Raw genomic sequence first — 25,444 nt, 5'->3', positions numbered from 1 at the left:
CTCACTGAAGTCGCCTGACATTGTCACGACCACCTGGGAAACGCTGGCACAAAACCGCCCTACCTGGCGCTGCCTCATCCACAAAGGCTGTCAAGCTCACAAAGCAAGGTGTATTGTTGAAGTACAACTTAAGTGTGAGCTGCGCAAGTCCAGAGCCACGAGTGCAACAACTACAGTGTCTACACAAGTCTGTTCAATATGTGCCAGGACATTCCATGCCTGAATTGGCCTGATCAGTCATCTTTGGACACATCACAACCAGCCTCAGAATGACTAATGGTGTTGAGGTCCTCATCAATGACGATGGATGAACAACTTGTCAGACTTTTGGATAGACTTACCTTGCATTAAGTTGATCTTTCTCTACACCCTAGCTATGACTCCAAAACTACATTCTGCACTCTCTCGTTTCCTTCTCTCTGAACGGTATGTTTTGTCTGCATACCATGCAAGAAACAATACTTTTCACTGTATGTTAATACATGTGACAACAATAAAGCAAATCAAAGTCACACCACTCAGGATTCATGATCCTGCCAGGGCGAGGAGTAAACAGCAAGGAGTTTGCTGAATAAACACTCTGGATGCAGAGCGGCAATTTTAACCCGCCAACAGGCTCAAATAAGAAAAGCCATTTGTAGTTACAGTTCCTCATCTCACACACATTAGGCAGCATTGTTGTTATGAAGAGTAGCTCAGGCTGTTGCTCTCATAAACCCTGTGGTCAAAGTGTCCTCTATTAGGGGTTACAGCTGAACATCCACTGGTGAGATACCAAGGGTGGGTGGCAGCCATGGAAAACTAATCAATGGAGAGGTGAAACCAAACAACATCTTACAAACAAGGCTGTCAGACGAGAATTGATAGGTTGACATTGTTAAACATGACTCAATGTTATTTCTCCTCATTCATTCACACCCAATGTGACATACATGATAGGCACTATCCTCAGCTGAGTTGTCGGTTGACTCTGGAGGGAGCGCGAGGCCAGCCTTGGCCGCGCCCAGGGTGGGTGACCAGACTTAGTCCCCCGCCCTCGCCCTGCAGACAGCGCTGGCTCCGCCCACTGAGGACTGCCCCGCCCCTGCTGCCAGCAGATAGCGCTGGCTTCGCCCACTGAGGGGCGCCCCGCCCCCCCCCCAAAGTGCGGATGGCTTCTCCCACGTGGGGGAAGCGCCGCCCCGCATGCGGAGGGCTTTAACCCCGCCCCCCTCGTGCCAGCCCCCGTCCCTGGCGTCGCCTCTTAAGAGCCGCGCGCTTTGCGTGATGACGGAAGCAGGGAGCTGCTCAACAGGTCGGCTGGAGGACAACAGGGGAGAAGCGGATGGGCAGGGTTGGTGAGAATGATGGCGCTCTGATAAACTGAAACCGAGCCGGTGCCTTTGAACTTCGGCCCTTTAGTACCATCACCATCATCCCGATCACAGCTCCCGGAGAGTCATGGAGCAGCAGCTTGTGCCGCTGCTCTTCTCGCGCCTGCTCGTCAATAACCAGCCGTTCGCAGTCACCTTAACCGAGTCGGCTTTCTTCTGGCAGCCGATGTATCGAAGGAAAGGCGGAGGAGGTGAGTGTGGCCCCTTCAATATCTGCTTTTCATCCACACAGAATGAGAGGCAGCTCTTGGGAAGGAAGGGTTTTTTTTACGGGGGGGGGGGGGAAATGCTGACATTTTTAACGAGGGGCTGTTTATTTTTAAACATGAGATGGGCAGTTACCCATTCGGAGACGAGGTGAGTGTGCGGCCCCGGGGGTCTCGGCTATGTCCCTTTGAAAAGCCACAATACCCAATGGATTTATACATTTTAACGGACGGTGGCCCTAAATTCTGAGGGTTCCTCACCCGCCTGGCTGACCCTCTGTCCACGGCATTTGGAGTTCGGCACAAAGAAAAATGAAATGGACTTTACTCAATGGACTTTGACTTTTCAAGTCGGTCTACTTTCTTACTGCTATTCTCCCTCAGTTTTCTCCTTCTGTCCTATCTGTTATTTCACCAAATGTTCCTAAAATGGTAGCTATTTTGCAATTATTTATAATTCGTGCATTTCTGAGAACCAGGTGATGCTTGTTTAAAAAAAATACAATTCAACTGTTTAAAAGCTGCAGAAGTGAATCACCACAAATACTTTCGTCGCTCCCTAATTTCCCGTTACCTGGAATTACAGTAAATAAGATTGTATTAAACAGTCGACCAAGCTGATCAAAAGGTCGAGATTTCAACGTGTTTACCTTGTCATTGTGTTTAAGTATTTTATACTTAGCGTCCTCTGTCTTCAGTATTGTTATCCACCTGTTTAGTCCAAGTAACATTTAAGTTTTCTAGTTGATTTGAAAGGTTGCAGGGAAAACTGGATCCGAAACCAGTAATTGAAGTAACTTGTTCTCATTTGATTATTAGAAAATAAGATTTTTTCTTACAGCAACATAAGATGTGCAGTAAAACAGGAAGCAAAGCTTTGTCATTCTGGATTGCTCTGACTTTGTAAAGTTTGGTGTTTGAGAATTGATAGCGGTAACTGGTAACCCTTGGAAGACAAAACTAAAAGCACTCGCAGTAGTTTAGATTGACAGTTTGGCGACTCAAGAATTCAGACTTTCAAGGTTACAGATTTCCACGCTTGGCCATTGTTAAGTGACTCCTGCAAGAAATATGCCCCGATAGAATCAAGGCGAGAAGAAAATTAGCTTCAGCAATGGTATTCCCCAGGAGTCCAGTGAACTATTGGTACTTGTTGTCGAGGCTTATATTTGTATAATGGCCACTTGGGAAAATCCCAGAATGAAACACACACACAATAGGCCTTAAAACAACATAACATTGATATCTTGAAAGGCATGGGAAAAACTTTGCAAGTGTTACTTTTAATGTTTGAATAATAATCTTTTATGGTCATTTTTATTTAAAGATAATCTGGCATTTTGGAAACAGTTTCCAAACTTGAGTTTATTTGTTTCATGGGTGGTTTTCTTTTTTGTATAGACAAATTGAGCTTTTTTTAATGGAAAGAAAATGGTGATTGGGAGTGTATGGTTTCATTTGGCATCATGCAAAATGGTCTTGAATGTTGCAGAGGAATTTTGTTATTGTGTTGGTATTTGCAGTGATTGGAGTTACCACATGTTGCTGATGATGAAAAATACACAAGTATATAAGAACATAAGAAATAGGAGCAGTAGTAGGCCATCTAGCCCTTCGAGCCTGCCCCGCCATTCAATAAGATCATGGCTGATCTGTCGCTGCTCAGTTCCACTTTCCCGCCCTCTCCCCATAACCCTTAATCCCCTCTTATCAAAAACCCATCAACCCGCGTCTTAAAAATATTTAGTGAGGCAGCCTCCACCACTTCAACGGGCAGAGAATTCCAGAGATTCACCACCCTTTGAGTGAAGAAGTTCCTCCTCAACTCTGTTCTAAACCACCCCCCTAGTCCTACTGTCTTTTTTGAGCGGGAAGAGTCTCTCCACCTCTATCCTATCCATCCCATTCATCATCTTATACGTCTCAATGAGATCTCCCCTCATTCTTCTAAACTCTAACGAGTACAAGCCTAGTTTATTCAGCCTCTCCTCATAGCTCAACCCCCTCAACTCTGGTATCAGCCTAGTAAACCTCCTCTGCACTCCCTCCGAGGCCAAAATATCTTTGCGTAGGTGCGGCGCCCAAAACTGCACACAGTACTCCAGCTGCGGCCTCACCAATGCCCTATACAGCTGCAGCAAGACCTCCCTACTTTTATATTCAATCCCCCTCGCTATGAAGGCCAGCATCCCATTCGCCTTCCTGACCACCTGCTGCACCTGCAAGCTGGGTTTTTGCGACTCATGCACAGGGACCCCGAGGTCCCTCTGCACCGTTGCCTGCTGCAGTTTTTCGCCCCGTAAGTAATAGTCCTTCCTACCATTCTTCCTACCAAAGTGGACCACCTCACACTTGCCAACATTAAATTCCATTTGCCATTTCCTGGCCCATTCGCCCAACCTATCTACATCCTCCTGCAGACTCTCCACACCCTCCGCACAATTTGCCGTTCCCCCAATCTTGGTGTCATCAGCAAATTTCGACACCCTCCACTCGGTTCCCTCCTCCAGATCATCTATATAAATGGTAAAAAGCTGAGGCCCCAGCACCGACCCCTGGGGCACTCCACTAGTCACCGTCCGCCAATCCGAATAGCACCCGTTGACCCCCACTCTCTGCCTCCTATTTGACAACCAATCCTCTATCCACGCTAACACCCTACCCCCAACTCCATGTCCCTCGACCTTCTGCAATAACCTCTTGTGAGGTACTTTGTCAAACGCCTTCTGAAAATCCAGAAAGACCACATCCACCGGCTCTCCTCTATCCACCGCCCTAGACACATCCTCATAGAACTCCAGTAAATTTGTCAGACACGACTTCCCTTTAATGAAACCGTGCTGCGTCTGCTCTATCAAGCAATTCCCTTCAAGATGCCTCGCAATTTCCTCCTTAATGACAGATTCTAACATTTTACCTACCACAGACGTTAAACTAACCGGCCTATAATTCCCCGCCTTTTGCCTGGCACCCTTCTTAAACAACGGCGTAACATTAGCCTTTTTCCAATCATCCGGCACTTCCCCGGAATCCAGCGACGTCTGGAAAATAACCACCAAGGCATCCACTATCACCTCCGCCGTTTCTTTCAGAACCCTCGGATGCATTCCATCCGGTCCTGGGGACTTGTCCACAATCAGCCCCTCCAGTCTGTCGAGCACCGCCTCTCTAGTAAACAGTAATGTCATTAAGACCCTCCAGTCCTACCACCTTTCCATCGCTAACACCCGGCAAATTATTCACGTCCTCCTCCGTGAAGACAGAAACAAAAAAGTTATTCAATACCTTAGCCATATCCCCATCCCCTACCACTAGGTCCCCTTTCTCATCCTCTAAAGGACCAACATTCACCCTAGCCAGCCTCTTCCTTTTTATATATTTATAAAAACTCTTGCTATCTTTTTTATATTAAGCGCTAGCCCAGCTTCATAGTTTCTCCTACCCTTCTTTATCAACTTCTTTGTCAATCTTTGTTGACATTTAAACCTCTCCCAATCCTCTTCTCGCCCACCACTCTTAGCTACTCTAAATTCCTCCTCTTTCAATTTAACACTTTCCTTCACCTCCTTTGTTATCCACGGCTTATTACCTCTCCTCCTACTATCCTTTTTGACCATCGGAATAAATTTCTGCTGAGCACCAAGAAAGATCTCCTTAAAGATCCTCCACTGCTCCTCAACAGACCCTCCCTCCAACGCGCTCCCCCAGTCCACATTCGCCAATTCTTCTCTCATCCTACCGTACTCCCCTCTATTCAAACAAAGGACGCGTGTCTGGGAACCCACTTTCTCCTCCTCCTCCATCTGCACCAGAAACTCCACCATACGATGATCACTCTCCCCAAGAGGATCCTTCACCACAAGGTCCCTAATTCTACCTGCCTCATTACATAGCACCAGATCCAAGATAGCTCGCTCCCTCGTCAGCTCCAACACACACTGTTCGAGGAAACTATCCCGGCAGCATTCCAAGAACTCTTCCTCGAGCCCCCCGCGTCCAACATGGGTCGACCAATCAATATGCAGATTGAAATCCCCCATAACTACGGCCGTCCCATTCCTGCACGCCGCACTTATTTGCGCGTTAACAGCCCGCCCCACCTCCAGATCATTATTCGGGGGCCTATAGACGACACATGCAGCAAGTAAAAGCAGTTTTGTTGTGATGGGCTAGAAATGCCAATCTGGTCAAACAAAGTCAAATCTTTGCATATTTCTGTATGAACTGTGAAGATTTGTTTGTCATTTTACCATATGTACACATCCCAACAAATGTATCCTGTGTTTCTTATTGAGGTGGAGATAAGTCAATGCCAAATTATATACCAATTACAAAATTGAGATGTTATTCAACCAGGATTCCATCAGTGAGCTCAGAGGTGAAAGTTAGGATACAGACTGCAGAGTTTTAACAGATCTAATTCTCAAATGGGAGCTTGGCCAGGAGAGCATGGAAATTTTTCCAGTATTGAGATAACTAAATTGCTAATATTGCACAAAACAATTTAAAAAAAAAACTAGGATGAGGGTTTCAACAGTAGTTAGGATGCAGTGGAATGGGGAAAGGCAATGTCAGGCTTTTTGTTCTGGCATCAAAGTACTCAATTTCAGTTTGTCAGATCTTAATGTTGTTCGTTAATCATGTTATTCAGGTTTAAAGTTGTGATTTTCTTGTAAAGTTTGGTTTCCTTAGGCCTTTCGGTCATGCTGCATATCTTCGGTGTAAGTGCATCATTGCTCAGTCTGTTTGGTTTCTCTTGTACCAAAGAGCTTCACTTTTGCTATTCTAGTAATGGACAGTTTGTAGAAGGAAAACAAAGGTTGGGAAAAGCACAGCATTTCTTCAAATAAGAATACAATGCAACACATGCATAGCAATTAATGATAGGTGGCCACCATATCCTTGAGCTTTTTCTGGCTTTGTGCACCCCTTTTCTTCAAATTTTATTTGCCTGTGGATTCTGATATTCTGTCACTAATCTGATTCATATTTCTGTTTGAAATGTGTTTGACTTGTGTGATAGGTAAAGCTCTTTTTTTTTGCAGCGTCATAAACAATTCTCAGTTTTGTCCTTTTACTATTGGCAGCTTTTGATAACTGATCAATCCATATTATTCCTTGGGGAGAAAGAAACGGAATGGTAACTCTTGAAGTTGAAAACTTGCATTAAAAGTTAGCTCATCTATTTCCACTTGAACTTTTTTACTCAGCCCCAGTGTCTATAATTGGTGTATCATGAAGACCTGACCATATCAGCTTTGAAACTGAGTGCTTGTTTGTAGGATACCATTTAAATATTAGATAAAGGTATCAAGTGAAGTTTTGTCCTGTTGTCTTTTTGAGGCTTTGTTGATATTATACAGTCTGGATTGAGAAGCACATTTCAAGCTTGTTTTCAGGCTTTCAACAGTGCTGAGGACATGATCAAGCGGGGATGAGTATCAAAGGCTATGTTCCAAAAAAGTATTTTGTGTAAAATGGTGTCGTTTGGTACATTGTAACAGAAGTTTTGAATATGTGATATCTTTGACATTTGAAAACTAAAATACAAGTTCCATGTGCAAGGATGAAAATGGATTCAAATTGGTAGAATTGTAGTTATTGGAAGAACTTTGACATGAAGTTCAGACCTCTCTGATCTTCCTTCAGCTGGATAGAACTTACTGGATGAACCTCTCGACCAGAAATTTGCTTGGCATTGACTCCCACACTTTCTTGCCATTTTTAAAATGCCTGGAAAAGAAGGCAAGAGAGTTTTGAGACTTGAGCTGTTGCAAGCAGACACAAGCATGCAAGTGGTGAACAGTGGAAGCCCACTCATGCATATTTGTTTAGTTATTTGCATTGAGTATTGTTTGAGTGGAGGGGTTTGGAATTACCAGTATCCAGTTGAGGATTTGTTGTGTATCTGCATGTAAACTTTCTTTTCAAAATAATATCAGTGCTTGGTTTTACACAAGTACTTAGCAATATTGTTCGTGGAACACCATTAACTATACCTAAATCAATTGTATAAATTTTGGAATAGATCTGACAGTAATGTGGAGACAAACCTAAAAGTCTCTATCCTGCTTTCTATTTCTACTGTTCCAGGGTCCTGCCTAACAAAGTGTTAAGATAAACAAAGAATTGCAGGCTATTTTACTGATTCTGAACAGTGAAATATGAAACACCTTTCTGTACATACGGAAACAAGAGATAAGAGCAGGAAAAGACCATATGGCCTGTGAGGCATGCTCATCGATTCTGTATAGCTCATGACTGACCTTAGGCCTCAACTCCACTTTCCAACCCGCTCCTCATATCCTGAATTCCTTTGAAGACCAACAATCTGTCTATCCGAGCCTTAAATGTATCAATGATGGAGCATCCACAACCCTTGGAGATAAATTCCAAGGATTCATGACCCTTTTGAGGCAAGATATTTCTCATCTCATTGCAAATGCTTGACCCTTTATCCTGAGACTCTCCCCATATTCTAGACTCTCCAGACAGTGAAAACAATCTCTCAACTCTGTCAAGTCCCTTCAGAATGAAGATGCATGTTTGCATCAGACTGGAACATGCAGTGTATTTCATGGAATAATTTGTGTAACTCTCCTGTTGAAGAACTATTCTGTTTGTCCTTTGTAATGTCTTTATTTGCTAATTTTATGACTTGCAGTTAAGATTGTCATGCAGTGTCTTGAATTTATAAGCTAATGCAAAGTGTTCCACAATTGACATTTGAAATAAAAGTCTAGTATGTTGCATACTGATCTGCAGGTAGTGGACTTTTTTTGCTTTATTATCCTGGTTATTGTATGTTGTGAAATATCCTCATGGTATTTGTTGCTCAGTGTTGTTATCTATTTTTAACTTTGATATGTTGTGTAACCTAGGAATGAGTCAACAGTATTGTGGCAACTTTAAAGTTCCAGTGCTCTAGAAATGGCTTTATTTGATTGCATTTGTTTCCTTGGCTTACACACAATTAGGTTGAGATTCATAGTCTTGTTTCTAACCACTATGCTTCCTCCAACAGCTAGTAGTCTGCAAACGGGCGAATCAGTTGACAGAAAACCACAACATCGTCAACCTGATATATCAATTCTGCTTCTCAATGCACACACAGAGCCTGATTGAACATGAGGACTAGGAGCAGGAGTCAGCCATCTGGCCGAGCCTGCTGTGCCTTCAATAAGATCATGGCTGATCTTTTTGTGCACTCAGCTCCACTTACCCGCCCACTCACAATAACCCTTAATTCTGTTACCGTTCAAGAATTTAACTATCCTTGTCTTAAAAACATCCAAAGAAGTGGCCCCAACTGCTTCACTGGGCAAGGAATTCCACAGATTCACAACCGACTATGTGAAGAAGTTCCTCCTCAACTCAGTCCTAAATCTGCTTCCCTTTATTTTGAGGCTATGCTCTCGACTTGTAGTTTCACCTGCCAGTGGAAACAACTTCTATCTTATCTATTCCTTCCATAATCTTTATATGTTTCAATAAGATCTCCCCTCATTGTTTTGAATTCCAATGAGTATAGCCTCAGTCTACTTGGTCTCTCCTCATAAGCCAACCCACTCAACTCAAATCAACCCAGTGAATCTCCTCTGCACCCCCTCCAGTGGCAGTATATCCTTTCTCAAGTAAACATTTACCAACGTTGTTCTCCATCTGCCAGACCGTCCCCTACTCAGACTATCTATATCCCTTTGCAGACTTTCAGTGCCCTTTGCACACTTGCTCTGCTACCCATCTTAGTGTCATCTGCAAATTTTGACACACCACATTTGGCCCGAACTCCAAGTCATATATGTAAGTCTAAAGCTCGTAGGTCAGATTTCATAGAACTTTTAAAATGGAGCTTGCACTTGAAGAGGAAAAATGTGAAATGCACTGGGGACAAAGCTGTATTGTGGAACTAAATTGAATAGCTCTTTAAAAAGAGTTGCCAAGATCGGCTAAATTACCTTCTTCTTTCCTGTAAGATTCACTGATTAGCCACTGTAGGTGATGGTTGTCGCTATTGCTTTGGGCAAGGGGCATTATATAAGTCTGTGGAAGATTATATTGCAGGACAGACAGTCAAATTCTGTCAAAAGCTATTTGTGGCAAAATGTTCTGTAACGTTTGTCAATTTTGAATTTTTTTCCAATGCCGGTAGACCACAAAGGCTTACTCCTGTTCTAAATGCTGAAGATGTTATCTAGATTCCAGAAGATAGCTAAATATAATTCAATTCTTTATTTTACCTCAAATTTTGGCCAGATTTAATTTCTTCTGCTTTCTACAATTCTGGTTGGACTAGCTCAAGTCAAAATGTTGTGGTAAACTAACTTAATTGCAAACATTTTGAAATCCAGAAATGACTTGGTCCCAAGCATGTCAGATTATAGAGGTTGCAGTGTACAACAATGTTCCACCACTCCAAAATACGTGTTATTTATAGGATCCAGGAAGTTCAGCTTCTGCAGTTGTTGAACTTAGTACATCAGTTATAGATTAATTGCATGAAAAATGTTTAAACTGCAAGTACAGTTATCATTTTTTACATAAAATATATAACTTACAAGTTTGCTTGCCACTTTTGATACTTACAGCTAAAGTGTTAAGTCCAGGACTTTTATAATTATTTAATAAATATCTGTATTAATATGATTCATCTAATGATTCCTATAAAAAGGATTGTAATGAAAGAAAATCTGCTCATTTTCAAGGAGGGAGCTGCTCTGTGCCTATCTGTGAGATTGTTGCTGTTCGTGAAACTGAAGAAGATGGAATTAGTAAAGAAGATGGAAGATGGCAGAAAATGCCTTCATTTTCCACTGAGCTAACATTGCATGCATTCACAGGTACAGTTGTTAATATTTCAACCAAGACTTAGTAAAATTTCATTCAACTGTAAATAATTCTCAGAATTTCAGTTTTTTGGCTTGCTAGTTTTCTTCCCTCAAGATAACAATCAGCAAGTCTGGCTGATTTTTTTTTAAATTTTATTTTCTCCTCTGCTGAACTCTGGATTATTGAAGTCAATTATGGCATCTGTAATGCTTAATAAGCTCAAAGTACATCGTGAAATCGGGGGTTTTCCTGCTCTCTATTGCACTGGTTCAACAGGTCATTGGGATGTTGAGTTGCAGATTGTGATGCTTAGAATTTGTATATTGTTTTGTTTGAATATGTAACTTTCACCATTCCTGGCTCAATTGTTTTCGCCACCCCAAAAGAGCCGCCATCAGCTGAAGCTTCTGTATATCCAGCCATTTGTAAGTACCCAGAGACAGCTTTGTAGTCAGTGGACTGTTTCTGTTCACATGATCACATTGTGGCAGAGTGCATTGTTACTGAATATAGTTAGTTCTGTTTTATCTTTTCATCTTTGTCTCAGGATTCTTACATGTAGCTTGGTTGTTTTTTTTTCTATGCGGGAATAATGGTTATTTGCAATGTTTTTGACCTGGATAATGGACACATTATTTACAAATAGATCACTGTGATTAGTCATCTACAGTGAATCTAAACGTATGTACAGATAAATTGATAGGAAGTATGTTCTGTAAATTAAACGTGACAAGTATTTCCCTGATATTAGCCTCCAGCTGTATTTCTGTTTTGTACCCCTGTTATTTAAATATAATACAAAACCAGGCTCTGAGCAGATGTTAGTAGATTAACATAAATGTGTTGTGCTATCAAGCTCCTGATAGTTTAGCTTTCCACTTTGGCATCAGATTTCTTTCCTTGACCACCCTGACGATGCCTTCCCCACCTCCAAATTTTGTTTTGCTCCCTGTGCCCAGATTAACCAAGTCCCTGATGTAGAAATTAGTATTTAGGCTCTAACATGATGTAATTAGATTTGGGTGTGGAATGCCATTCGATCGCGTTGTCAGAATACTAGTGTTGCCATCATTCAGTCATCAGCTGGGTGTTAATTAAATATATGGTAACTGCAATTTACCTTCCAGGTAACCTAGTCATATTTTGACCATTGCCTTATTAAAAGGGTACCCCTACGTCGATTCTAAATTTACAACCTTGAACCTGTGCCCCTCTTGTCCAATTGTCCTGGCATTTCAACATATTTCAATTTTACTTCACCCGTTTGATTAAATTTCTTGCTGATCACTTGGATTCCTGTTAAGTAGTATATTTTTGAGGATGTGGATCTTGCGTTTATTAAGTCATTTTTCACATTTATTTCGTTTGACAGTTGATTGTTTCTGCACTGCCTTTGGCTCCATCAAACAGACCAATTCATACTTCAATTTTGTAATATTCTTGATGTTCATTTGAACCTCATTGTGTAAGTAGTTTTGGATTTGAAGCCATGTTGTGCAGGTTAATCTGTTGACTTGCTCTTTCATGTGCTGTGTAACCGTTTAATCAAATGTTGGATCTTTTAAAATGCAAAAATATGCGTTTTGTTTTTGGTGCAGAAGTAGTGATGCTTATTAGGACATCTACAACCTCTGATATTGGGCCTGTAGACATGAGTAATGTTGCTGATTTCCATTTTGCTCTTTGCCCATGGACTGTAGAATTCAAGATATATAAACTTGGCTGCCTGTCTGGAGTTCTTCAAATAGTAATTGAATACTAGTTAAATTTTAATTTTGAGCCATACTGAGGAAGCATTGTCTCTGCACTAAAGTTTCAAGATTCCTGAGAAAACCTAAACTGCAAACTATTTAAGCATCATATTGGGTTGCAGTTACATTGAGATGATTATGAACTTGGCAAAGGCTTCAAACCTCTTAAGTGTGCTTTACTCAAATTATCTTCTACAGCTTGTAAAAATAACACTTGCAAATGTGAAAGCGCTCTAACCTGTCTAAATTGGACATGACCTATTGGGCAAATTTGCCTTTCAACATCAAATTAAGAGCACTCAGCTCTGTTTCAGCCAGACTCTCAGGAGTCCTTTGTGTTTCTTAGCGACACAAAGCATTTTCAGGCAATGCGCTGAAGCCAGAATAAATCATTTGATCGTGTTGAGTAATGGAAAAAGATTTTTGGAAACAAACATACTTGAAGCTGTACAGTAAATGCAAATAAATATCTTCAAACACAGGAGATCTAACCTGGACTATGATGCATGTTCCTAAATGTATGGTAGGCTGTTGAATAAACCTGCATTGCACAAACTGTCAGAATCTAGAGGCAAAGACTTATTTAAAACAAAAAAGGTTTTTCTTAAACTTAAGTATATTATTGTTTTATTCAGCATTTTTATACTACGTTGAGAAAGCTGCCAAATGTAGCTTTAAATCTTTGTGTTAATATATTGAATGTTGACATCACTCTGAAGTTCATATTGATCCCAAGCATTAATTGTATCCCAGTGCAAGCTTGTGTGTGAACAAGAATTGAAAATACTTTCTTATTGATTTCAGGTGTTAGTGACCTTCATTTTGTTGATAGTATGGATACCAACCTACAAGGACGTTTCTGAACCACATGATGCAGTTTGTAACCAGGCAACTGGAATGCAATGAATTCTTAGCCTAATGCTGACCTGAAGCTCTCATCTCAGCTTAGAACATACTTAACTGGCTCAATTCCAGAATAAAATTTTAGTGTTACTGAAAAAGCATGTGGATTTGTTTTAAAAAATCTTCCAAAGGCTTCGGCAAGTATTTGATGAATGAGAGTGATCCTCTTGGAAATTGTCAGTCACTTGGTTCCTTAGGTGGACAATTTGGAGTTGTGATTAAGACCATAGAAGCACACAATTAGATTTAGAATGTCTGGAATTTTCGGAAGTCACCAGGTTTTCCCTAAAAATTGTTTTGGAAGCATTCTAACTACATTACAAAATAAATTCTAGATGTTGACTTTACACTGATTCATTTTTCTTTACGCAGAACTACTAGTTCCTTCTAAGGTTTCATTTTACAGTAAAATTTGTAGATTTTATAAGATGAAATAAAGCCTGCTTTTAATTTGACCATCTTTTAGTGGTCTAAATGCACAATGTTTTCTTCAACTAAGATTGAAGTGCTACAAATTATTTCATAATTAGTTTTTTTTCTCTTCAGTGTATTATGTGCAGAGATCAAAAGGGCACCATTGGGAATGTAGTGAAGTGACCTTTTCCTGCAGTGATCACCTACTCTGTAACCAGTGGGTACAAGCACTTAAGGAGCAGTTGGATTTACAAGGTAATATATATTTATGTGAACCAAAGGTAAAACTGCCAAATGTGTCGTATTTTATAAGCCAAGATTACCTGAGGTGATGGGCAAAATTAATGTTTGTTCTTCCTGCCTCTCCAGAAGTTAACTAGATCTGAAATACTACATTTTCATTGTAAGCACAGTAGTTTTGACTTCAACTTCGGTTTGACCCATTGTGTGCTATCTAGTTTATAATGCTTTCATGTTTGTGGGATTTCTAAAGGGACCTGTGTTTCTCTTGGAGTGTCATTCAGAGCAAGTCTACTCTTCTCCCATTGGCACAATGATTTGATTTGATTGTCTTGTGTGAAAAGGTACCAGATTACCTTCAACTCTCAAGCCCATTCTTCAGCTGTTTATTCATTTGAACCACAGTTTGTCATGAAGTTGAATTTGTGGCTAGCAGTGGCAAATGTACCAGACTATTTTTCTCTGCTGCCTTCTTCATTGCAGCTCTATTACCATGTGTACCATTTTGCTGTAGCATATCCAATAGTCATTCCCCAAGAAGACAGTCATAAAGTTTTACAGCATAGAAAGGGATCCTTCGACCTATTGTCTGTGTTGGCCAACAAACACTATCTACTTGAATTCCATTTTGCAGCACTTGGCCTGTAGCCCTGCATGCTCATCTTAATGCTTCTTAAACGTTCAGTGTTCCCACCTGTACCATACTTTTGAGGCAGAGAGATGCAGGTTCCCACCACTTATCTATATATTCAGCAGATTAATGCAAAGCCAAATTTTTTTATATTTGGATATGTTTCTACACTCCGTATTATCAACTGTAGTTCCATGTTTCTCACACACCCTCTCCACATCAAATCTGTTACATCTCTTCAATGTTAATGACAGCTTTGTTGATTTGGCAGGTTTCAGTTAGACAAATAAATGAAGAAGCAACAAGGTCTTCAGATTAGTTTTTAGTTCTACACAAGTCCAGTTCTCTAATATTTCATTTTCAGGGACTGATGGATGAGCTCTATTATTTGTGATGATAGGGAAGTTTTGGTGGTTGCCATTAAAGTCGATCTTATGGAAATAAGAGACCAAACAGAGAATTGGTCAGCTGCAAAGAGTTTGGGGTGTCCACTAAGATGCCAGATGAAGGGCAGGCTGCCCTCAGTAGCCGCTGCTTCAGGGCACCTTCCTGTGCTGGACAATTTTTATGGTTCCACCTCTGCTTTTGGAATCGCTGGCACAAACAGTTGGACCTTCTCGTCCAATCTGAGGCCATATTACTGACAGTGTGACTCCTACCTGAGGGGGTAGTGACTTGCAGAGCTTCTGTTTGGGGCCAAGGACACACTGCAGGAGCTGGGAGAGTTGAGCCAGTAAGAAGTGTCTCAGCACCAGGTTAAAGTCCAACAGGTTTATTTGGTAGCACAAGCTTTCAGAGCTCTGAGCCGAGGCAGAAGGGGAGCAGGGGTTGATGGGGTTGGGAGCCATGTGGAGGGAAGTGGAGCTGAGGGCTGGGAGCAGGGTGGGAGTAAAGTCAGTGGAAAGGGTGAGCAGGGTTGGGGATAAGCAGTGCTAAGGCATCTTCAACTGGGAGTGCTGGACCTTAATGTGATAGAGAAAAAGATGACACAGAGGGTTGAGCGGTCTCTGAATAAATTCACATCGGCAGAATGTCTTGAGCTGCCTTGGCCCAGCTTTTACCAATCAATTTCACCTTCAAGGTGATACTGAATGTCCCATTGCTGGAGATGGATATCTTTGAGGAGCTTTATCAATTTGAAGGTACACAGCTACCAGCCCACTGAGGATATTGGAAAAGCACTTTGTTGTTGGAGGCTGCTGCTGTGACTGCAGATGTCTCCCCTGTCTGAACAAACTGGGTTCACAATGACAGGAAATCAAATTCTGGCCTTCTCGTGATACTTTCCATTCATGCTTGCCACTGGCAGGAGTGGAAAATCCTGACCCAAGTCTAATAATTGTACCAGTTGGAAATAGGCTGGAAGCATTTGCACTTCACTATACTTGCATGATTACTTATCCTAAAATTTCAAACTGTTTTCTCTGTGGTCATTCATACCTCTTTTTTTTTCTGCAAAATGCCATCATCTCTCTCAACTTCCTCAAAGCCCCCATGGTTCTGCTTTTTTTGCCTGAATCAATGCTGGGTCACTTGTTCTTTATCATTTGTTTGAGTGATGGATGGAGATGCCCCACCATCCCTACAGATTGTCTCCCATTTGGCCCTGTTGCCTTGGCACAGCCTGATGCCCCCTGGGCATTGGTACTTTGCCCCTTGGGCAGTGCTGAGGCCCAGGTTGGTGTTGCCAAGGTGTCAATGCCCAGGGGGCACTCCCCCAGTGCCCAACCCTCCAAGAGCACCTCAATTGCCCCCTTCTTCACTCCAGCATGGTTCAAGCCCTGCAATTGGGGAACTAAACTAAAGTCTGCTGGAGTAAACCACTGGCAGTGGGAGAGCCTAGAGACTTCAATTCCAGGCCCGCTAATGAGATTTAAAATGCATGGAAATTAGTATCTACATATATTGGGCAGCTTTGCGCCAATTTCTGGCACGGCACTGGAAGACGTGAAGGCTGTGGTGTCCAGCAGGGAGCCCACAAAATGGCCTTCACTAGATTCTCCCAGCTCACTCTGCTACAAAAGCATTACAGCGGGATGGAAGGATCCACCCCCTAAACTTGAGCATACACAATGCTAAGACCAAGTTATCAGCTTCTGCATGGAGCTAAACCATCTAAAGAATAACTTATTGCTGGGGAATTTCTATCCCGCCTTGCTCCCCTGCCTCATCTTTGCCGTTTATAGGTGTTGTCAGACTTTTTACTGTGTATTAGTCACAGGCCCTGATTCTGAACCAGTTGATCCATTCCTGACTTAAACATCTAATTGCGCAGCTAACATCCCTTTGTCCTAGGGTCAGTGATACTTAAAAATTGATTTGCACAGGTTATGTTCCTCTTCCCTTAAAACTGCCATGATAGTCCATCCTTGACTCTTATCCTCACTGCCTTTTTTTTCCCAGCATTGCAAGTGGAATTGTAGCAATACTTCCTTTTTTCTCATGTCGCATCCTTGGTTTTTCCTTAATTACATTTCACTCTTCGGTGACATGTTTGTAAACATGAGATGATTAATTTAGTTCCAGCCACAACTCTATTTTGTGCATGCGCATGCGCACACACACACCCCGGGCATCATCAGGCTGCAGTTAATGCTCATTTACAACCACCTGAAGCTTACATCCTGACACTGTAGCTCAGATGTCATTACCCTGAAGTACTTGTGTCTCAGATTCCATTGGCAACCTGTTTGCCTCAATGTAATTTGTATACTGTACATTAAAGCACATCTCAGAGTAATGTTCAAAAATAGCTTAACTCGTAAAATCTTTTAAACCATCTTTCTAAGCAACTGTTGGAGTTTAAAAGATGAATATTCTTTCTGCCAAAAAAACACAGGAAATGGGGAAACAGAAATGCTGACAATGCAGCATTCTGGTATCAGCATTTTGAGTTATTGTGGACCAAATGTTTACAACCTCAACTGGATGACTTTCCATATACGTTTCCTGTTGTGTACTTCTCTTGCATCAGCACATTGCTGGGAAAAATGCTGAATGAATACTTTGTAGCTTTACTGTAGATGTTCATGCCTTCAATCTTTTTATTGCAGTATAGAATATAGAACTTTTTTAAAAAAAAACCTGTTTGATCAGCTTCGATTTTCAACACCATCTTTGCAATTTTCTGAAATACTTTCTGTGACCAGTGATGAATTATGTCAACGCCCTTGTAGGTTCGAAGTCTGAAGAAATATCTAGTGTTCCAATCAAAAGCAAAATCTTGTATAATCAAACCCTTCAATACAAAGACTAATGTTCATGTGATACTGGAAATTGAGTCCTTTGGTTGAAGTTTGCAGTTTTTTGGATTCACTCAGAACATTTTGAAATCAAAACAGTTTCTCAGAATCTCAGGGAGAGACTCTCTGGTCAAGCCACCAACCGCAGAATCTTTACTACAGGAAGGCAAGATATTGTTTTCAGATAACCAGCAGAATTTCAGAAAAACAGGGATAGAGAAAACACTACTTTTCAGCTGGCTGTCTCTTCCAAAAACTAAACTGTAGCTCAGAACTAAAAATGAAAGAACTTCTGTCACCTTATCTGCCAGCCAATTTTTCTTCTCCTAACAATGCAGTGTTATAAAAATTCCAAAGTAAAAACCAACATCTCCCATCCAAGGCACTTGAGCAATAAAAATATATCTGGTAGCCAACCAGGCAGCGCTGAGATCTGCTAGGGCTGTGAGCTACAGAAAAAAAAACTTTCTTAAAGGTACACTAATGTCACACCTGGGAGCTTTAAAAAGGCTTTCCTCTTTGAAATTTTTAATTTCTTTTCCCCATTATGAGAATGGACTGGACTTGGGCAAGTCCGAATGCTCTTGTATAACATCAAGGGATGTTTCACTAAGTTAAAGACACAATATTTCTGATAGTTGTTGGCTACAAGGCAGCTTGGATGGAGACCCAGAAGCAAGTACCATCAACTTTAATTATGAGGTTGTGCTAGCAAAGGGACATCTCAAGAAGGGATGTAAACTGAGGAAGGAAATACAGGTACAAATGACCGTACCTGCTTTTTAAAATGTTGCGTAAAGAATTTTGATGGCCATTGCTACACAGCAAGGGAAATACTAAGATTTCAAATTGTGTTTAAGGATTGTGCTAACTGACATCTCCGGTGTCATGTATGCTGACACTCGGATTTAATCCAATGTTTTTAGTGGTTTTATTATAACTTGCTGGATAAGTTCAGTAGAAGTAAAATCGATTTCATTTTCTTTTGCAGCAATGCGACCAAAGCATTTAATTGTATTCATTAATCCTTTCGGCGGGAAACGATTGGGAAAGCAAATATATGACGAGAAAGTAGCCCCTTTGTTTCGATTAGCTTGCATTTCTGCAGAAGTGATTGGTGAGTTATTGCCACTATTTTAAACTAGTATTTCTATAGCTGACCACAGCTATGTTAAGGGCAGGGAAATGGCATTAATGATTGCTTTCAGGCTGAAGTGTTTCATGTTTTAGATGTCTGTTTACTCGTTTGAGAAGGTAGTTGAATTGCAGATATTGTGTTTGTGACTTAGTTTGCATGGCTTTTAACAATCATTTCATTTTCTTCAGTTACGTCACTTTATTCTCCCTTTATTAACCACTTCCACGCAGAGATGGGAAGAATGTGTGTGTCATCCGGGTGCTCAGGTTTCCTCCCACAGTCTAACTTGATTGGCCATGCTAAATTGACCCTTAGTGTCGAGGGATTAGCAGGGCAAATACGTGGGGTTATGGGGATAGGGCCTGGTAGGATTGTTGTCAGTGCAAGCTCGATAGGCTGAATGCCTCCTGCACTGTCAGCAGATTCGATGATTCTACTAAATTGGAGCCACGTGGTTTGGAGTAACCTCGCTCCAATCACGTCTCCCTTTTTTGGTATTCTCACCAGAACAGTTTCTTTGTCTAGCGCAGTCGAATCTTTGAGCGTTTTAAATACCTGGCACTGGGAGAGCTCCGTTCTTAATCGTGCATCTGAACAGCCAACAGGTTTAGTAATTGTCATTAAGCCTTCACAGAAATAATGTTGTGCTAGGAAGGTGAAGAAGAGTGTGTCAGTAATGGCCTGGGATTCATTGTCGTGGTGATATTGGTGGCGAACACCAAGTAATATGTGCCTTGACCCTGCAGGAGTCAATTCACTTCACGGTTTGCTGGTAAATGATTAAGAATATTTCACTGAAGAGAGCTTCAGAGCAGGAGCTGTGCACCCAGTGTCTGAAGCACATCCATTATTGCCCAATGCTGAACAGAATGTAATTTAATGTGTAAAAGTAAGAGTTAAACAAGTTGTGCATACATCCAATTTTCATATGGAAGAACTATTTGTGTTAATGTTTTTGTTCTCTTGGAATGAACTCTTGTTGCACTTGATTGGCATGGCACAAAAGGACATCTGTTGGCAAGCAAGGACCTCTCATTGTGTATCTGTGCACTAGGATAACATTCCTTCTGAGTTACTGGATGAAATTTTACTGTTCCACCCACCACAGGAATTGTAATGGGCGGGACACAGACCATGCAAAAGTCTATTGACCTTGGGTGGGATTTTCTGGTATTGGAACAAGTACAGATGGAAAATCCCACCCACTGCCTTTTCAGTAAGGGTTTTTACCCAGGTTATTACATTGAAGTAAGGCTGGTCTGATAGAAAATGTTCAATCTTTTTTTATCTCCCTGTGTGCATTACCTGTACCTCTGTATAATACTGGTTTATGTCACTCCTGCTCTACCCTGAACTGTCCTATGAACCTAATCCAGGGTTACATTTCTTTTTGGCCAAATACTGGATTTCAATTATTTACAAATACATGTAGTCTTTGTTAGAAAAGTTATTTGGTAAGCTTATTTATATTCCCTTGTCTGATAGTGTGAAAGGAAGTTCTACTAACCTGCACCCCTCAACATGAGGATTCTCTCTTACTAGACTTTGAAAGATTGTACAGATTTATTTTAATGTATAATCAGATTGTTCCCAAATAGCTTACTTTAAGTATAACTCACCTTCAGCATTTTGGGCACAGGAATTTTTTTTGTTTTGGTGGAAACTTTACACAAATTGCATCAAACACATTGCCCACTTAAATGTTTCAATGGTTGAGTCATCAGCTACACTTAGTCATTTTGAAGTAAATAAAGTCAATAATAGTCTAAGTGACTGGCAATCACAGAAGCATTAATTCAATAAACTTGATTCCGCCATTGATTTTAAAGACAAGGTTTGTGAGGCAGAGGGGGTAGGCAGAGCTGTAGAAATTAGCTGTTCAACATTTTTGGTGAAAGTCTCCAGAACAGCTAGTATTATGGTATGTGTATTGGCAAATGTAAATAATGTCATAATTGCAGCATAATGGTATATGCTGTAATTGTGTACAGGTTTTCAGCAAATTTAGGTACAACAATTCATCAACTTAAATTATTTTGTAAAGAGGAACTTTAAGGGGAAAAATCAATCTATGCAAGGTTAATAGCTACATTACTTTTTAAATATCTAACTTGACTTCACTTCCAAGTATAATGTAAGGGACATTTGTTCAAAAATAGACATTAGGAACTATCATTTGACCAGGTTCTGAAGAATGTTTATAGCTGAAATAATTGTTAGAAAAAGGTAGAAGCTTAAATCTCGGGCCACTAAGATGAATTATAATTGAGGAAATAATGTGCCAACAACATGACCCAGTACATCAGATTATTATGGTTCATATAGGGTTCAGTTGCACAAATTTATGTAAAATTGCAAAAGTGCAAGACTTTGTTGTGTGCTTTTTAATCATTCACAATAAACAAGCAAGACTCGGAGTATCTTTTTAGCAGTGTACCCAAAAATGAATGACTTAGCAACTGTTCAAATGGTTTAAGGTTGAATGTTGCCAGCTCGGCTGTTTTTTTTTCAAACATGGTTTACCTCTTAAATAATGTTGATGCAAGTGGTCTTCTGTTGTAGTTTCAATGTTCATGTAAATAACACCTGAGAAATAATGATTTTTGGCCAACAGCATGCTGGTATTCCTATTAGAGAGAGAAGAGCCAGGGGGAAATGCCTCACTTTCTCTCCCATGAGAGACTTAGCTAGCCCTGGACCTTTGGGGTTGAATCTGGGGAAGGCTTGTCGTGCATGGGTCCTGGCTACTATTGGAACCATGATGTGGAGATGCTGGCATTGGACTGGAGTAAGCACAGTAAAAGTCCACAACACCAGGTTGAAGTCCAACAAGTTTATTTGGCAGCACTAGCTTTCAGAGCCTCAAGTTCCTTCTAGTGCTGCCAAATAAACCTGTTGGACTTTAACATGGTGTAGTGAGACTTCTTACTGTACTATCAGAACGACAGGCTGATCTGATTGAGTGGCAGCTCTCTTGGGGGTTCTGCCTGTGAGGGACGCAAGTCCTGTCTCCAGCTGTGGGGCTGCAATGATCAGTGGGATGGATTGTGCATTGGTTCTTAAGATCGTAGAGAATTCTGCCCATGGAGAAGGAAGACCAAACCATTGCCTTGACATGATGGAATAAAACCAAAAGCTGAATTTCCTGGTAGGTTTCAGGTTGTGATCTTCTGGATGAATAATTGATGCCTCCTTGCAAAAGGTGGTTAAATTTTATTTCATTTCTTGAAGCAGAATAGCAAAATGGATGGTGGAACATTTTTGATTCTAGTTACCTATCAGGAAACTGACCATTAGAGCAATCCTCTCAAACCTGAAACTATTATTCAGATTTGCCAGCAAAGCAGGATTTGATCTGTTGTGTATTTATAATAAATCCAACTGTCCTTTACAGATGAGAAGAGTAACACTTTTCCATTGTCTGTCTGAGTTTGCACAGCAATGGGAGGCATGGAGGAGACAATGTAGTTTTCGTGGATGCCAAATGAAAAAATTAAGCTAATATATTGAGTTGGGGCCTGTTTGGCAACTCTTAATGAAAAGACCTTTAGATCTGGTTCAAGAACTACTGTTTAACTCCTGTTCTGTTTCATTTAATCTGCTCAGGTGTTTTGATCAGTTTGCTGTGTTTTATCAGTGCTATTTTGTTCAGCTTTGAAGTAATTTTCTGGCTTTTTGTTAGTATCCTGTCAGTTATCTGACAGTTCTGAAGTGTGATCTGAGGTAGAAGTAAAGATAAATGTTTTTCAAAGTTTGTGTTGTTTAATGTATCATTCAGCATTTAATTAGTGCCTTTCTTATTTGTGGAAGCATGTATACCAATTTCACTAATGTCATTTAAACTATTGTCTTCCAGCTCATGGTGCAGCTTCCTGAGACATTACTATAATAAAATTTGTGTAAGTGGAAAATGAGATCTAGTAATATAATACTGACAGGTCTCGCACTTATTCAACTTAATGTTGCATTGTAAGTCTATAAGGGAAGCAGCTGAACTAGGTTTTGCATCATTACAGGAAGTGTCTGTCTGATGTTCTTTTATGTTACAACTTTTGAACTGTAGCCGCATGCAATTTTGGGGATTAAAAAAACGATTGGGATTTAAGCAGAGTGATGTGGTGAAGTTGTGTTTGTTCCATTGTAATATGGCATGTACTACACCATTCCAAATTCACTTCGCAATGTAGTACATAAATTGGAGTCCCGCTATACATATATCCTTGTTCTTTTGACTGTGTTAGATCATAGAAGTGACTTGTGAAGGCATACTGCAGGCTGCACACATTCATGTGGTGTATTGTTGCATATGCAAAGCCTGGTGTATGTGTTGGAGTGGAGTCATGGTTCAGGAATCCACCAGTGTGTGCTGAGTGCAACCTGGCCAGTAAAAAAAAAATGTTGAATGTGCCTTTGTTATACAAGCAGATGTAAGATTGACAAAACAGCTGCTGGAGGATTAGATCGTTGAGCATTTATCCTTGCAAAGTAGACTGGTAATAAGAAACCTGTTGCTTGCTGTCAAATTTTAGCCCTTTTTGTTTTAGTCATTTTGGAATTTGGTTCATTAAAACGGGATCAATTACCCCGATGTAGTGTGCATTAAGAGCTTTATTTGGAATTACTGAAGACTTGCCATTTTTTTTTGGGTATGCAATTTGTGACCTGCCCATGTCCTTTACTGTTAAGGCATGCAAATCTTGTGGGGCACCACACTGCTTGCTACCTGAATGCTCAGCAGGGGCCTAAGCAGCATTCAGAGTCAATGGCACAGTGGCTAACACTACTTCATAATGCCAGGGAACTGGCTTCAATTCTGGTCCCCTTGTCTGCATGGGTTTTCTCCAAGTGCTCCAGTTTCCTCCCACAGTCCAAAGATTTGCAGGTTAGATGAATTGGCCATCCACCTAATTGCCTCTGAGTATGTCAGGTGGATTAGGAGGGTTATGGGGATAGTCCCATCCAGGTACTGTTGTTGGTGCAGGCTCGATGGGCCAAATGGTCTCCTGCACTGTAGATTCTATGAATGCACAGAATGCAGGTAACTTGCACCACCCATAGGAAGTCTGCTCCTCAGTCCCGGAAGGGCAGGGAGTTTTAGTTCAGACGGGCAGTATGGTCTGTGCAGGCTTGGAGGGCCGAAGTTCCTGTTCCTGTGCTGTAATTTTCTTCGTTCTTTGTTCTTAAAGGGATGCTGCACTGAATCGCTGAAGGAGGCTGCTGTCGAATGTTTAGAGTTGCAGTATTAATAAGGAAAATAGAACTCCTGGATAGAGAGAGAGCTCTGTTTCATGAATGAGGCACAGGAGGTCTTAATGGTCCAGGTGGACAATAGGAGGGAGTTATTTTTCCACAAGAGACCAGGAGGCCCTCAAAGACCAGCTACCTAAGGTAGCTGGGGAGGTCAGTTCTTGGGAGTCTGGCCCCATAGACCTGATAGCTATATCACAAGAAGTCTGTTGATCTCATGTAGGTGGTCAAGATAAATGAAGTCATCTTCATATGTTGTCTTTTACTCACTGCTCTGCTAACCCTTCAGCTGCTCAGTGCACCACACCCCACTCATCTGTCAGCAGTCCTGGCACTAGGGATTGCAGGTGAGCATTCATACAGCTGACACCCATACTCCTACCAAAGATGCCAACCTCTCATACAGCTCCTCCTACTTTCATGTATTTCTGCTATGGCTACGGTGGGCGCATTACCCGAAGTATAAACAATCACCTGCATTTTTCCATCTTGCAGGACGTTGACATAACAGAAAGGAACCGAGTAGGGCTATATCCTCTGACCTGTGGAGGAGATGGTGCTGTGCAACATGGGACTGGTTGCAGTACCACCTGTGTCATTTAACAACACTGACAATGATAAAATTTTACTCCTGTCTGCCCCTCCTCAACTCCCGTAACTTTGTGTGAAGAGCAAGCAGAAGATGATGACATTATGCACTTAGTTTTCCCCACACACCCTCATTTATCCCTACCTTTTCTGATTCTCTGATCTGAGATAGCAAAAACTACTATCTCCCCACAGCACAACTAGGAGGGAGATGAAGCAACAACTTGTATTGATGGAGGTCCCATTAGTTGATCTGGTACAGTCAACAGCTCAGATATTAGCATTGCATGTACCTTGGTGTTTTTATTGTTGGGATTTGTGCCTGATGAGTTACTGGCCATGAGGAAAAGGATGATTTGTGTGCCAGCTCCCCAGAGGATGAACTCGAAGCCTAATTTTCCAGAGAGCTCAGATGAGGACTTTGATCTGCATGTGGGTCAACACTGAGGATGCATACCAAATGCTGGCTGAATTGGTTGACTTGATAAACAATGCCCCCTGTCATTGGAGCTTGGAGGCGTCCAACTGCAACGTGTTAAAGGGCATTGATCAGGGCTTGCCCTTTCTGCACCCATGTCTTGTTCGCAGATAGAGGCGACCTCAGCCTCCTTGCCTGTCACAGTCTTTGCCCTCCCTGAGGATGCAGCAACACTTTGTCACATCTAGGAACTCACCACTTAGCAATACTAGAGGTTATTCAAAATTATTGTCCCTGCAAGGTGGGTGCCTGATCATTAAATAATGCTGCTGCTGAGCCCACCTTATTGCTGAAAGCATGTTCAGTGAGCAACAAGCGAATATATTGGATTGACTTGTGTTGTCCAAGTTTGTATACAAGATCAAATCGGCTGATAGGAATGTTTGACAACGTGATGGTATTTA

General features: G+C 41.3%; 1 protein-coding gene across 1 annotated transcript in view; it reads left to right on the top strand.

Annotated features, from left to right (window-relative positions):
* Positions 1 to 1,291: 1,291 nt before the first annotated feature.
* cerk (ceramide kinase) overlaps positions 1,292 to 25,444 on the top strand; it is a 50,014-nt gene continuing 25,861 nt past the window's right edge. Inside the window, exons 1-4 of the mRNA XM_080207366.1 lie at positions 1,292 to 1,564; positions 10,285 to 10,419; positions 13,609 to 13,731; positions 18,581 to 18,706. Coding sequence (XP_080063492.1) covers positions 1,441 to 1,564; positions 10,285 to 10,419; positions 13,609 to 13,731; positions 18,581 to 18,706 — 508 coding nt within the window. The 5' untranslated portion in view covers positions 1,292 to 1,440. The remainder of the gene's footprint in view (positions 1,565 to 10,284; positions 10,420 to 13,608; positions 13,732 to 18,580; positions 18,707 to 25,444) is intronic.

The sequence above is a fragment of the Carcharhinus amblyrhynchos genome, chromosome 19 (genome assembly GCF_965287045.1).
Source record: "Carcharhinus amblyrhynchos chromosome 19, sCarAmb.v2.hapA, whole genome shotgun sequence".
NCBI classification, from domain to species: domain Eukaryota; kingdom Metazoa; phylum Chordata; class Chondrichthyes; order Carcharhiniformes; family Carcharhinidae; genus Carcharhinus; species Carcharhinus amblyrhynchos.
This window is presented reverse-complemented; position numbering and strand designations above follow the sequence as displayed.